Source organism: Callorhinus ursinus, unplaced genomic scaffold (genome assembly GCF_003265705.2).
Source record: "Callorhinus ursinus isolate GAN/ISIS: 27379988/994484 unplaced genomic scaffold, GSC_fseal_2.0 scaffold7, whole genome shotgun sequence".
Taxonomy (NCBI): domain Eukaryota; kingdom Metazoa; phylum Chordata; class Mammalia; order Carnivora; family Otariidae; genus Callorhinus; species Callorhinus ursinus.
In genome coordinates this window covers 47,800,412-47,815,954 of record NW_027397069.1, presented here as the reverse complement: position 1 = coordinate 47,815,954, position 15,543 = coordinate 47,800,412, and the positions used below count along the sequence as shown (strand labels likewise).

Sequence of the window (15,543 nt, the reverse complement as noted above, 5' to 3'; positions counted from 1 at the left end):
GGCAGTGCTGGTTTCATAGAATGAATTGGGAAGTATTTCAACCTTTCCCGTTTTCTTAATGAATTTTTATAAAATTGGCATTTTTCCTTAAATGTTTGGTAGGTTTCACCTTGAAGCTATCTTGGCCTGGAGTTTTCTTCGTGGGAAGGTTTTTAATTAATTCAATTTCTTTGTTAGATATAGTTATTGAAGTTATCTTTTCTTGTATTAGGTAAGGAACAGCTGACTTTTTTTTGAGAAAGAGAGCGAATGTGAGTGGGTGGGAGGAGGGGAGGGGCAGAGGAAGAGAGACTCTTAAGCAGGCTCCACACTCAGTGCGGAGCTTTGGTGGGGCTGGATCCCTTGACTGCAAGATCATGACCTTGATCATGATCAAGAACAACTGCTTTTTTAAAGGAATTTGTCTTTCAAGGAATTTGTCCATTTTATCCAAGTTGTGGAATGTATTGGCATAAAAATTTTTACAATATTCACTAATTCTCCTTTTAATATCTGAAGTATCTGCACTTCATGTCAACCCCTATCTCATATTCCTGACTTTGGTAATTTGTGTTTTCTCTCTTTCCTGATCAGTCTTTCCTGATTTGTCAATTTTATTGATTTCTTCAAAGAATGAGCTTTTGGTTTCATTAATTTTTAAAAATTGTTTTCTGTTTCATTGATTTAAGCTCTGATTTGTATAAATTTCATTTCTTTGGGTTTCACTTGCTCTTCCTTTTCTAGTATCTTAAGGCAGAAGCTGAGGCCATTAATTTGAAATCCTTCCTTTTTCTCCATATAGGCATTTAGTGCTATATAATAGCCCTAAATACTGCTTTAGTGGCATGCCATAAATTGATACATTCATTTAGTTTAAGTGTGCTTGGCAATTTCCCTTTTGATTTCTTCTTTGACCCATGTGGTATTTACAAGTGTGCTATTTAGTTTCTAAATATTTGGAGATTTTCCAACGATCTTTTTATTATTAATTTCCAATTTAATTTAATTTTGGTCAGAGAACATACTTTGTGTGAGTCGAATCTTATAAATGTACCCAGTGTTTTTAAAAATGACTATTTACATGCATCGTTTAAGAAAACATTCTATATGTACTATTTTGTGACCATTTTCACAAAACATTATATTATACAAATTTTCCTGTCTCAAGGGTGTTCTGAAACTTGACTTAAAGTAACTTAGTTTTTTTTTTGTAGAAATAATACATTTATGTGGTTCAGAAACCAAAACAATAAAAAAGAGTACACATTGAGAAATCTGTTTCATCCCTGTTTCCATTTACATTATTTGCCATATTATTAGTTTTAGGGGTATCTTTTCTGTATTTCTCTATGCAAATACAAGAAAAGCATGTATATATATATATATATATATATACTCTTATTCTAACATCTCTACGCAAAAAATAAACAGCTTGACCTTTAATCATTGTATATGGATATGTTTCCATTTATTTAATATATTGTTGTGTTTTTCCAGTTTTAAAAAAATTGAATGGCTTCTCTATTCTGAGTCCTGTGCTAGCCAATATTGTACTTCTCATTTAATTTGGATTACAGCTTTATTAAAGGATCAGACTCATCAGTCTACATTATAGATGAGTGGCTTTATATAAACTGAGGCTTTATATATATGCAGTGTTTTCTTTTGACACCTTCGGAGGACCTTATTGTATTATTTTTGTGTTCCTGGTGCTAAGCCTATATAGTAGATCCTTAACAAACGTAGCTCTGTGAATGATTTCTTAGTTCATTTAGCCCATGTGGTAAATGATGTGGACTTCAGTTCTAAACACACCATATGTTTTTTTCCCTTGACGTCCATTATATTAAGTACAGAATGATATGTGATAGGTGACACTTTAGTAAATGAACATGTACTTGCAGTGAGATTCATTGTGATTCTTTTGAAATCCCTCATTGTGATGTGGTAGGAGTGAATGCAGGGCAGTGTGGCAGGCTTGGGCTCAAGATTCTTTCTGAACTGTTTTGTAGGATGACTATGGTGAAAACAATGAAATGCCATGAGGAAGTACCTAACATAAGCTCTACTAGTCAGGGATGTGGTAAATGTTGGGTTCCTTTCTCCTTTATTTCTTCAGGGTGGGCTCTAGGTCCAGAAGGTTATTTGAATATAAACCCAGAAGCCCATTCATTACCACCGAGTCCACACTGTGCAGCCTGCTGTCTAGGACGCACACCAGGTAGAGGATTTTGCAGGTGAGGATAAGGCTTTAATATTCTTCCATTCGTGTTTCTCACTGGCTGAGGGGTTTGACATGGAGCTTTACCTGTAATCCTCATAATAGTCATACTTGATAAGTATTATTACTGCTCTTTTGAAAATAACAAAACTTAAGCCCGGAAGATTCAGAATTTTTGTCCAAGGACACTGATAAAGGACAGGATGAGAAATCGCAACTAGGTCTGTTTGGCTTCAAAGGCTTTTTTTTTTTTCCTTATATTGTTGCCCCTTGGGATGCTTACAAAATATCACTAGTTTTAAAGGACTTACTATACTGAAACTAGAGCTATGTGTAATTTTCTGAAATTTTAATTTTAATCTTTACATGTATGACAAATTTAAGTCTGTGGAGGGAGAAAATTATAATTTGGATTCCTTTAATAGACTTATTTTAAAACCCTTGAATATGCCTGGGCAAAAATAGTACACATTTTTTTTTTTGAAACAAGTATTGGCTAGGGATTGAATAAGGAATGCAGCCCAACATGAACCAGATGTTTTATTTTTATGTAGAGAAGGAAATGTTAGAATATAGGATCAAGCTCTCTGGTATTATTTTGACATCAGTTTATCATTATGTGGACTCCTGGAAGGTAGCATCTTGTGCCTGAAAACATTGAAGTCAGGGCTTTCTCGTGCACGCAGGGCTGTGTTTATATTAGGTTATGCATGGCAGTTTGGCAGTTTGTTTTGCAGATGTTCGTAATGTACAGTCTTACATCTTGTTTCTATTTCTGGAATGCTTTTAAGTATGACTCATGTTTTCTTGAGGCTATCCTAAAAATACAACTAGTTTCGAGCATTAATATAAAATACAACACAGACACCACACAGCAGTACATGATGCTTTCTCGCAGTAGTTTAATACAGTTTTCTGACAAATTAAATATTTTCTTTGACAAAAGAGACTAAACTAAAATATGACTAAGTAAAAATGGGAGTTTTTTTTTTTTTTTTAGAGAAACAGGTCCTCTCATATCATAGTGTAAACAACAAAATGAGTTGGGAATTTCAATAAAAGGAGTAAAACATGGTATCACTGGCATCCTCAAAAACTAAGAAATAGAATTAATGGCCAGAAAAGCAAATCCATTAAATTCAGTGGAGCCCCATGAGGTGAACACTTCTAGGGAAAATCTTGGATCTGAAGAAAGAGCCTGTTAAAAAGATTTTGGAGGCCCAGTAGGACATAATGGCTAGAGTGCAAGCTTTGAACTCAAAAGCTTAGGTCTAAGTCTGGTTCATGCACATAGCAACTGTGGACAAATGCTAGCACCTCAAGAACTTTGGTTTTCGTGAAACGTAGGTAATGAATATTTAAAGAATGCTTATATGGCACTTACTATTACCAGACACTGTTGTAAGTGCCTAATTTAATCCTCGTAATAACCTTATAAATAAGTATATTTGTTATATCTGTTATACAGATGGAGAAACTGAGCACAGAGAATTGAAATAACTGATGAAGTTTTCATACCTACTGGGCAGCAGAGTTGGGAATTGAACAGTTTGGCCCGATTCTGTATCCTGACATAGTATAGTCTGCTACCTCCTAGGGTTGTTGTGAGTCCTAAAAGAGATCCTGTATGAAAAATCATTTGTATTTTTACCTGGCCCATGAAAAAGATGCAATAAATTATTGCTATTCTTATGACTGTTTATTGGAAAAGGAAAAAATAAAGGAAAAGAAGAAGTCTTATTGAAAGTATAGCATAGACTACAAAGCCAGCTACAGGATTCAGAAGCTGCTTATATGTATTAAGAAACTTAGGTAGAATTGAAATGTGGTGATGAGAGCCTTAGATATCCTGACATCTAGCAGATCAATCTAAAGGTAAAATTTCTTCGCTACTGACTTGCCTCCCTGACAATTTCATCTTTCAGAAGCTAGGGGAAACTAAGAGGAACTCTTCCTCTGGGCTTAATTGTGACTAGTTAGAAATAATCCATTAGTGGTATGCAAGCAACAGAAACCTTGGGGGAAAAAAAAAACCTCAGACACTGTATTTCTCAACAAGGGTGCCATTGACATATTGGGCAGATGGGACTATCTTGGACATTGTATTTAACATCACTAAATGTCAATAGTGTACCAGATTATCCCTCATCCCCCAAAGCTTTGCAACAACTAAAAGTACCCCCAGACATTTCCAGATGCCTTCTGGCAGGCATAGAGTGGTGGCAGTATTGTCCCTAGATGAGAACCACTGTTGAGTGCAAGAGTAAAGGAAGGGATTGCTGAGAATTGTCAGATGTGCTTTAGGCCAGTGGTTCTCAACACATGAGGATCATGCTGAGTGAAAGGACTCCTATGAGCATACTCAGGATTATACTCAGTTCCCACTTTAAATAACTCTATGCCTTTCTCTCCTACTTAAGTACATGGTATATGAACTGCTCTGTAATTATAGGTCTAATTGATTCTTCATGAGTTTGCTAAAAAATATATATATATTCTTAAGCCTCAGCACTTTAACTGACAACTTATGAGGGGCACACCTCACATTTGATTAGGAACTGCTGCCTTCAGCTTTAAAAAAAAGTCTTAAAAATGTATATAGTTCCAAGGTCAAGGCATTCAAAATGGAATAGAACTAAATAGAACTAAATGGAGACTGTAATTATGAACAGTTACAAATAGTTATAAATAATAAACAGTGGGAGGAAGCTGAAGAGACCTACTTGGCTCTACTTTCTAGAACTTTGGAAATGGTCATATTTTAAAGAGTCAAGTCCAGGTAATGGAAGGTCAGGCACATTGCCAAAGCTAAATACAAAGGAGTGACACCAAACTGTAAGAACAGTGCAGAGAGAGCCTGTGGCCAAAGTAAGCTGAGATTTGTGAAAACATAAGGGAAAAAAAATCCCAAAAGTGTTTATGTTTTTAATTATATATTTGATATTGGCATAAGAAGAGGTAGTAGATCTGTGGGATAGGGAACATTGTGTAAGTTTATGATAGAGAAGTTAGAGCTTCTTAATTCTTATCTTGTGTCACCCTTACACAGCAAGCAGACTGACTCATCGTGAAATAAGGAGTAAACTATACATCACAAAGATGAATTTAGGCCTGAAGTAGGAAAGAAAAGAGTTTAAGTGGACATTTGATAGTTGTAAATGAAGTTGAATCTCCAGTCCCAGGTGAATTGCTTCCATAGCATCCTGAAACTCCTTGGTAGATTCTCAAAGGTCTAGGTCTTAGAGCAATGTTTCTCAATCTGTTTTTCATCATTGCTCGTCTAAGGACATTTACCCCCCAATTGTCTTTTTCCAATCTCATGAAATGTTAATACCGCAGATTTACTATCTATCTTTTATGTGCAGTATCCCTTTAGTGGGCAACAGACCATTGTAACATCTAAGAATTGTTTTCAACCCCTCTTCCAAGGACCAGTTTTTGCCCCCTTGGGGGTAATATGCTCCCTGTGCATGTTGTAGAGGATTCATAGCGATCAGGAGCGAAGTCAAGCACCTCCACTTAGGTGATGAGTCTCCTGATTTTCAGACATAGAGGCACTTGGTTTGGGGAAATTATAAGATGCTTTAGTGTGATCCCAGTGACATGACAAACCAACCAGGCTGCCCCCCAAACCTTGTTCTTGATCATTTCTCCATGATAAAGGAAATCGGAAATTTATCTTTATTTTTTCCAGTAGTTAAATGTTAGCTTTGTGGGCGGAGTAGGAGGTAGACTACACCTGTAAAGTTGTGCTGTTGGGGTTGGTGGGGGAAGCACAGCTTTAGCCTTGGCAAGTGTTCTTAGTTTGATCTTTGAATTCTTTTATGACCTCGCTGGGTGATTAAACAAAGTGTAAAAAATATGGAATATATTTAGTACATATAAAGGACTTTTAGGATATATGTATGTGTTTATGTGTAAAATGAAACACAATAGTAAAGGAAACACTATAACCCATATCCAATTTAGGAACTAGAATATTACCAAAAACCATTGAAGCTGTCCATGAGAATCGCTCTCATTCCCTGCCCAGGTATCCATTATCCTGAATTTATTGTTCTCTTGCTTTTTTGCTTCTCAAGCACTGTTTTATTACATTGTATGGATTTCTAATGAATTCAATTTGTTAGTTTATTGAGCATTATCAAAATAGTATCATGTGAGATTTATTCTGTGACTTAATTTTTTTCACTGAATACATTTTAAGAGTTAAACATTATTGGAAGTAGTCGTAGTTCATTCTGTTTTTGTTGTTATGTAGTATTCATTTATGTGCATTTTACCCATTTCCAGTTTCCGGTTGTGTTTTTATTTTTTTAAGAATGAGTAAGTTTTCTTTTTCTTTGCTATATTTAGTTTTATTTTGAATAACATTCTGTGAGTATTCCGTCTGTCTCCTGATGTATAAGGGCAAGAGTGTTTCTTAGATACCTAGGAATGCACTTCCTGGGTCACTGGGTGATTTACAAATGAGCAAACACAAATTAATTATATTAATTCAAACATTTATAAAATGCTTAGGCAGAAGATGAGCCGATTGATGGGTGATTTAATAGTAGACTTAGAAGGGCATTGGAATGAGGTAGTCTTCTATTCCCGAGTTGGTGTAGAAGAATAGACTTGGAGATGTTAAGTCATTTAATCTTCTCATTGTGAAGTTTGGGAGATCTCACAACCTATTGCCTACTTAAGTTATAGTTTTCTTCAATTTTTAAGACTGTGGGAATCATTAATTGGGATGATTTGATCATGTCCCCTTATTAGAACAAAAGCATTGGACTATAAAATTGTGATAAAGTAATGATTCTAGTGCCTTATATCACCCTAGAAAGTCACTTTTATTTTTTTAGCGACATTTATAGGTGATGATTCAAATGTTCTTAAAGGCTTTTAAATGTGGGATTATGTGACTCTTTATGAGATCATAAACTTTGTCCTGTTTTAACATTGATAACAATGGTTTATTGTAAAGCAGTGTGAGAATTGACCAGGTGAGTGTGTGTGTGTATACATAGATAGATAAACTTTTTAAAATATAATATACTAAATGCACTGATTGCTTGGAGATTTATATTATAAGTAGTAGACTGATTTGCATTTCGTTTTATCTTTTTTTCCCCTTGAAGTTTCAGACTCTGTGGCTCAATCTGTAATTCAGCATCTAAGATGGATAATGCAGAAGGATCTTTTGGGACAAGATGTCTTTCTGATAGGACCTCCTGGGCCTCTTCGACGCTCTATTGCTATGCAGTACCTGGTGAGCAATCAATTCTTGGGGATTCCTAAGGGAACTGGGATTAGTGATGTTCTGAAATAAATTAAGAATTTACAAAAATATCCGGTTTATTCATTCCTTGAAAAAAATTTTCATTTTGATGATCTGTTTAATAAAGAGTTTGGAATAAGTATTCTGGGAAGCAAATGTACATTTATCTTTCATAGCTTTAGGAAATTTTTGCCGCAACTAGAAAGTTCTCAACTTCTGATAGAAATACAAATTCAGGCAATGAGTGGCAGATAGGATCATAAACTCTTGAGATTACAAAACAAAACTCAGTTTTATATTATTCGGGGAATATTCTTTTATCTGAGATCCACATTCTAAAAAGCCAAATAGTTCTCTTGACTTTTTGATGTTAAATGGTCTTTAAAGGGAGCCCATCGTTTGTAAAATATCTCTTATGTGTTACATGCTTTTTTCCCTTTAAATAGATGAGAAAACAAGTTTATTAAATGGCTCACTGAGCTTTATCCAGCTAGTAAATGATGGAGCTAGACTTCAGATCCTCTCTCTGACCTGTTATCCTCTTAAATGTTTGTAGTTCTCTGAGTACAGTTGTGAATTGAAATATTAAAATCTCAACACAGATTTTAAAAAATTGTACAGGACTTTTTTTTCCTACTTTGCCAGCATTAATAAGCATTGTTCTATTGAGGGAGGAAGAATGCTATCAGATGAAGTTGTTCTGTCTGAAGATATTTTTTAGGATGAAGAGAAGAACTTTGTTTCCAGCTTTCCTCTTGTTACTTGATATTAAAGAATTGATTTCTGTGCTATTGAAATATGCTTTGTGTACTCTTTTATTTCAGTGGTAGATTTATTTTGGTACTTTTAAAATCATGTAGGGTGATGATGATAAAAATACAATGGGCAGATCAGAACTTAACTTCTTTGAGCCCATACCTTTCATATCTTTTATTTGTTCCTAGAACTGGCTTGTGAGGTATAATGGGTCATTGTAGTATTAGCCTTTTTTTTACTAAGAAACAAGGCAAAAGTGGTTTGTCTACGAATGCCAAGTCAGCTACTGAGAATCCACTCTACCTGGTTCATTACAACGACCACAATATCTCACTTTGATTTTGTTTCTGGCAAGACTGTGAAGCTTGTTAGGAATGTGGAATGAGAAAGGCTGGGAGATTACAGGAGTCTTGTTGGTTCAAAAATGCAATGTAAGTCTGTAAGTGTGAAACCTGTATCTTTAAAAAAAAAACCCCACAAACTTTAAATTATGAAACAGAGCTGAGGCAGCTTTAGGATGTGGAAATACACATAAGAAGGCTTACTAGCCTAAGCTTCCTTGCAAACCCTGCAAATGGGTACTGTTGCCATTAGATATAAGATCCTATGCTTAGTAATATCCAGAGTAGGTGAAGTCTTTACAGGCAGAGATTTTGGGGCAAGCCTGCTGAACCAATGAGAAATAAAGTAGACATAATTTGATAGCTGTGTCTCTTTTATATTTAATTCATATAGAAGGAATTTTATAGATAGCCCCCCAAAACTCAACAGACCCCTGCTGTCTCCTCTATCTGCTGCTCCCAGTACTGTTGGTGAACTTGTTCAGACCATCCCTGGCAAGGAGCAGCAGGGGAGACTTTGGTGCTTGTCTGGCCTGAGGAAGAATCTCAGGAAGCTGTCAAGACTGAGGATAATATTCTCGGTGTGGCAGTTCAGGGTGTTACTCTGGTACGATTTAACAATAAGAGTATGTATGACTTTGTCAACCAGTTTTGACAGGGTTTTTCAGTGATCACATTCAACCAATCAGTGAAACAGACATAGTGGTACCAGCAATGTGTTCCCAAAGCAAGAAGGAGGTATTCACTAACAAGAGAAGTTGCTACTTTAGTCTAAAAGTGTGCTTTCACGGGCAGTTCGTTCTTATTTAGAAAAATATTGTTTGGTATCACCACATCTTCACCACTGTATGTGTGTTTTCTCTACTTAAAATGTTTTCTTCTTTCCATACGTACTTAAATTTATGGGTGCATGGGAACAGGCATATATTATAAAAACAAAATGAAAATGATACTATATTTTTATCAACATCACATGGAGATAAGGCAGAGGAAAAAAAATCCTGTTGTATGGACTTACCCTCTTTTACCATGAATGGCATGCTCATTCAATTTTCTTCTTTATACATCAGTAAATTAATTTGTTCTTCCTGTTTAATAACAACATATTTATGCCTTACTCAGCTGGAGAGCATCATTGTTTTTAATTCAATATTGTAAAACCAAGGATAATGTTAAAAACTTTTTGTACATAATTGTCATGTGCAGGGCAAAATGACATTAGGGATGGATAAATTATTCCAAAAGAAATGAATTCTGGATGGTTTCCCCTTCAAACCAAAAGTGTTTGTTTTCTGTGAAAGGATTCTTTTCTCCGTCTCCTCCTTCCCTCCTTCTCTCATCCTTCTTCTTGCCCTTCCTGAACAGCTATGTTTGTTTTCCTTCCCTCTTCTGTTGCCCTTCCCATTGGTATTTACCCTGTGAACCACATACGGTTGGTAAACATTGGGTAATGGACTAAATTAATTTAGATGCCCTTTAAAAAAAAGATGAACATTTACTTACTGAAATGACTATCATTTGTGGAAAAACTAAGTTGGCAAGTTATCACTCATGATATTTGAAAAGAATTCTCTAAAAGATACTAAGATTTGTAAGATCTGACTATGATTATTATTGCTTAAGAAGTAAATGATTGTTAAGTAGTAAACTATTGGATGCAGCAAACGTAGAGCTCTGAGGAGAGAGAGGTACATGAATGTTTTCATTATTGCTCAATGTTTTGCATTTTTCTCAAAGCTAAGACTCAGAGGATTTTCATTCAGAATTAGATTTAAAATGTTCTTCTAGGGTAGTGACATTGTTGGATAACTGGCTCCAAAGCATATGTTGGGAATTTGATTTAATATTGGAACAATTTCACTCTCTGCTCTACAGGAGCTGACCAAAAGGGAAGTTGAATACATTGCCCTGTCAAGGGACACCACTGAAACCGATCTCAAACAGCGTCGAGAGATCCGAGGAGGCACAGCTTTTTACATTGATCAGGCAAGTTCTGATCACACTCCAACACTTGACTGTTCAGTCCAGGTCCATGCAAAATTGTTTTTTAAAGTAGAAAGAGATAGCTCATGTGATAGAGATAATGCATTGTGCTTTCTCTAGACAGATTTAATTTAGATTTTTGGTTTTCCTGTTCTTGGAAATGCCTTCTTCGTTTAGCACTAAATAAAAAACTGTAGATGAAATTAGTGGTTCTGAAATGTTACCTAAAGATCACTATGCTGATTTCTTAATTTTTAATTGCTTCCTAGTACTTGTACATAGAAATAAGAATTTTTAAAAAGGAATTAAGGAGATTTTAATACAGGAACTTCTCTAGCATATTTAGAAATTATTCTCGATCTAAAAGTCAAGTAGGTAAAGGTGTATTAAGCATAGTGAAATTAAATATATACTTCCAGGAACTACAGCTTTTGTGGGGGGAGGTGCAGATTACCAACTAAGATAATATTTTATCATTTTATTTTATCAATATTATAATGAAGCTCGTTGAACATTGCTTCAGACATATAGCTTAAAATATTAAATATTGTTCTTCATTAGAAATACTTAATAAAGGACAGAGATCTTAAATCAGCAACTCATAGAGGAAAGATTTCAAATGTCCAAGAAATTCATGACAAGATGCTTTGCTTTCTCATTTACAAAAATAAAGATTAAAACATTAATGAACTGTTGTTTTTCTTTCACCTCTCATATTAGCAAAAACTAAAGAATCTTCTAATGTCCAATTTTTTTTTTGTTTTTGTTTTTTAAAGATTTTATTTATTTATTTGACAGAGAGAGACACAGCGAGAGAGGGAACACAAGCAGGGGGAGCGGGAGAGGAGGAAGCAGGCTTCCCACGGATCAGGGAGCCTGATGCAGGGCTCAATCCCAGGACCCTGGGATCATGACCTGAGCCGAAGGCAGATGCCCAACGACTGAGCCACCCAGGCGCCCCTGTTAATGTCCATTGTTGATGGGCAAGAAGGGATGAGGAAACAGCACTGCTGTTGATGCAATTTTGAAAGAAAATTTGGCAATATCTATCAAAAGAAAAGAAATTAAATATATTTGGACTCAGCAGTTATGTTTCTGGCAATTTTTCTTCCAAAGGTTATTCATGTAAAGCAAGCAAAGTTATGTGTGCAACAGTATTTATTGTAGCATTGTTTGATATCATATAAAGTTATAAGTGAAAACTGTAATCCTCTTTAGGAAGGGCGCCTGCGTGGCTCAGTTGGTTAAGCATCTGACTTTTGATTTCGGCTCAGGTCATGATCTCAGGATTGTGAGATCAAGACCCGTGTTGGTGTCTGCGCTGCAGTCTGCTTGAGATTCTCTCTCTCCCCCTCTGCCTTTGGCCTTCCCCTTGTCTCTGGTTCTGTCTTTCTGTCTCTCTTTCCCTCTCTAAAAAAAATAATAACTTAGGAAGCTAGTTAAACTAGTTAAATAAAAAGCAGTAAGTAGAATTCTCTATAGCCATTAAAAAGAATATAGTTATAGGAAAGAAGTCCAGAATAAAGCATAAAAATGACACTGCAAGACAGCATATGTAATATGATCCTATTTGTGGTAAAAAGAAAAAAAGAAATATGTAAATGTTTGTGTATATGTTGGAAATTTCCAGAAGGATACACAAGGATCAATTAACAGAGCTTACCTCTGTGGAAGTGTGACCCAGCATCTGGGGTGGGGCAAGGAAAGAATTTTCATAGTCCTCTAAATTTGAAACTTCCTCATGAGCACACTATTACTTTATAATTAAAAGAGTATACATTTAACCCTTGAACAGTAAGTGGGTTAGGATTGCTGACCCCTGAGCAGTCAAAAATCTGCATATAAATTTTGGTTCCCCCAAAACTTAACTACCAATAGCCTACTGTTGACTGGAAGCCTTACCAATAACAAACAGTTGATTACTGTATTTTGCATATTATATGTATTATATACTGTATTCTTAAACTAAGCTAGAAAAAAGAAAATGTTATTAGGAGCATCACTAATAAAACACATTTATAGTACTGCACTATATTGAAAAAATATCTGCATATAAGTGGACCCATCCAGTTCAAATGTGTTATTCAAGGGTCAAGTTATTGTAAGTGTAAGAAACCACTGAGTGAAAGAATATTTGGAGACCAGGATATTCACATTATCTTATAGATTACTTATTAGTTACAAAAGCAAAAATGTACTTAAGATGGGGAGAGTTGGCAGTCACCACCTTACAGGATGGTGATCACACTAAGCACCTTGTAATGAGAAAATCTGAGTTCACATTTCCAATTACAAAGGAATCCTTTGTGGATGAAACCCAGAAGTACATTTTAAAGAAATCTGTCTTATTCACATAATGCAAAGGTTCACTTTATACATTATTTCTAACTACACATGGGAAAAAAAGGTACCTTTACAACACCTGCTTCTTTTCTTTATCTAGTGAGGCCAAGAGTAAGGAGCTGGGGAGAGAGCGTAGAAAACTGAGACTACGGCCCAAGGAGTGGGGAGGAGATGGGAACTGATTGATTGATTGATTGACTGATTCATTCATTCATTTATTTAAAAGATTTTAATTAATTATATGAGAGAGAGTGCACACGTGGGGGGGTGGAGAGGAAGAAGCAGACTCCCCGCTGAGCAAAGAGCCTGATGCAGGACTCGATCCCAGGACCCTGGGATCATGACCTGAGCTGGGAACAGACGCCTAATCGACTGAGCCACCCAGGCACCCAGATGGGAATAGCTTTAATGATGCCAAAAGAACTGGCTGTTTGGTAGAGTGTGGATTTAAAAACATATTTTTTGAATGTATCTTATATCTGGATTGATTGTTGCAATGCAAATAGTGAAGAAGAGAAAGTGGACTTTTATAATGTTTATCATTTTAAAGGCACCTTAAAACTTTGTATTTCTTGAAACATAAAGTAAATTATTCAGATTACACTGTGTAATATACTCTGCCTGCCATTCTAAAAAGCATATTTCTGGATGATACCAGTTTATAAAATATTTAAAGTACTATTATAAATGTATGGTAATACCTTATACTTCATGTTTTCTTGGCAAATTCTGCTTGTTAAGATGAACATCCATTATTTGGAATGTAATGCACAGACACCTTCCGAGCCTGTGATTGTGGCATAGGAACATTGGTCCTTTTCCTAAGTTACTTCAGACTATTTGTTGAGATTATATCTGATTTTCATATTTTTTCTTCTCTTAATATTCTTTATTATTTGTTCATAATCAGATCCTAACAGTTCCTTGCTTACACCCACGCAATCCTATCATGACCGGAATAAAATCCAAACCCTTTAATACGGCCTACAATACTCTACAGGACCTGATATTGTCTACCTCAGCTCCTTTTCCTCTTTCCCTTGCTTTTCAGGCTCTTGCTACATGGCCTTGTTCTCTTAAAAATAGATCTAATGCTTTCCAGCCTCAGAGCCTTTGTATTTAATATTTCCTCTGTCTGGTACAAGCTTCTCCCAGATCTGTATAGTCCTGCCTCCTCATCATTCAGATTATAAATTCTCAGAACGTTTTAGTAATCACTGATGATGCCCACCCCCCCTTCCACATATACAGTGCTATCATATTATACAATGTGATCTTCAGAGTACCTATCACTATCTGAATTTACCTTATTATTTCTGTGTTTCCATGTTTAATTGTCTGCATTCCCTCTCAGAATGTAACTTCCTTGTTTATCTCTGGCACCTAAAAACTGTCTGGAAGATGATTGGCACTTACATTTGATGATAGATTTCTCCTTTGGATAATCAATCTTGTTAAAATTTTAAGTAAATTAAGAATAAATAGGTTCTGGATAAGACCAGGGGACCCTCCAGTGGAAAAGGTATTTATCTTTTTGACATCTATTTTGAGTCATCAGAATGAGTTATCAGAATGAGTAATTCCTGTCGGAATTCTAGATAGATGAAGTTGCCAATTGATTGCCAGCTGGTCATATGTTTGTTAGATTGAAAGGTCTTTATTTTATTTGGAAATTTTTTTTATTTGTTTAATATTCTTAACCATAATAACAGAACAATAAGAATAATAAATACTCCTGAAGGTTAGAATTAGGTTAGTAATTCTATAGTAGGGAATTTGTATTTTCTTTTAAAATAATGTTTATTTTTTTCTGATTAATAATATAAGTGCTTTTTATAGATATATGTGTTTATTAATATCATAAATGTTTTTTACAGATATGTGTGTATATATATATACACATATATATATATACACACACACTATATGTAGAGAGAATTTCTTAAATATTTATCAAAATGACTGCTCTGTGTCAGGCACTGTCTAGGTGCGGTGAGCAAAAGAAACAGATGCCTGTCATCGTAGAGCTGTTTTTTTAAAATATTTTTTTAATTAATTTTTAGAGCACACACGAGTGGGTGCAGGGCGGTGGGGGGAGGAGCAGAGGAAGAGGGAGAGAGAGAATCTTAAGGAGGCTCCCTGCTCGGCATAGAGCCTTGCCTGAGCCTGACGCGGGGCTCAGTCTCACAACCCTGAGATCATGACTTGAGCCGAAACCAGGAGTCCTTTGCTTAACTGACTGAGCCATCCAGGCACCCCATAGAGCTTATGTTTTAATGGGGGAAAACAAAACCATAGTAAAAAAGTATAGTATAAAAAGTAAATGCTAAAGGGCATCGGGAAGAATATAAAAATTACTTTTATCTTCCCCTTCAAGATCGACAGTGTAAATATTTTCTATATTATTTTCTGTTCTGCCTATATGCATATCTACTTAATCATGTACAATAATTTTTGCAAAAACTATGTACCATGTATTTGAAGTTTTATAGTCTGCTTTTTTAAAAACCTGATATTTTATCAGGAGCATCTTCCTATGACACTAGATATTCCTCAAAAATATAATTTTTAGTGTCCATGCAATATTTCATCAAATAGATGTGCTATTATTTATTTAACATTCCCATTTTGTCCACATGCCCATGTTGTTGGTA

The 15,543-nt window shown here is 35.4% G+C and overlaps 1 protein-coding gene across 5 annotated transcripts in view; it reads left to right on the top strand.

The window, feature by feature from the left end:
- VWA8 (von Willebrand factor A domain containing 8) overlaps positions 1-15,543 on the top strand; it is a 336,853-nt gene that overhangs the window by 33,315 nt on the left and 287,995 nt on the right. For 4 of the 5 annotated variants that reach the window (XR_012378777.1, XR_012378779.1, XM_073894490.1 and 1 more), the window contains exons 3-4: positions 7,327-7,457; positions 10,439-10,549. Coding sequence is in view for 3 of the 5 variants with exons in the window: in XM_073894490.1 (XP_073750591.1) it covers positions 7,327-7,457; positions 10,439-10,549 (242 nt within the window). In the remaining 2 variants the exon portion in view is untranslated. Of the gene's footprint in view, positions 1-2,098; positions 2,217-7,326; positions 7,458-10,438; positions 10,550-15,543 lie in introns of those variants that run through there. The other variant, XM_073894491.1, reaches the window with a different exon arrangement.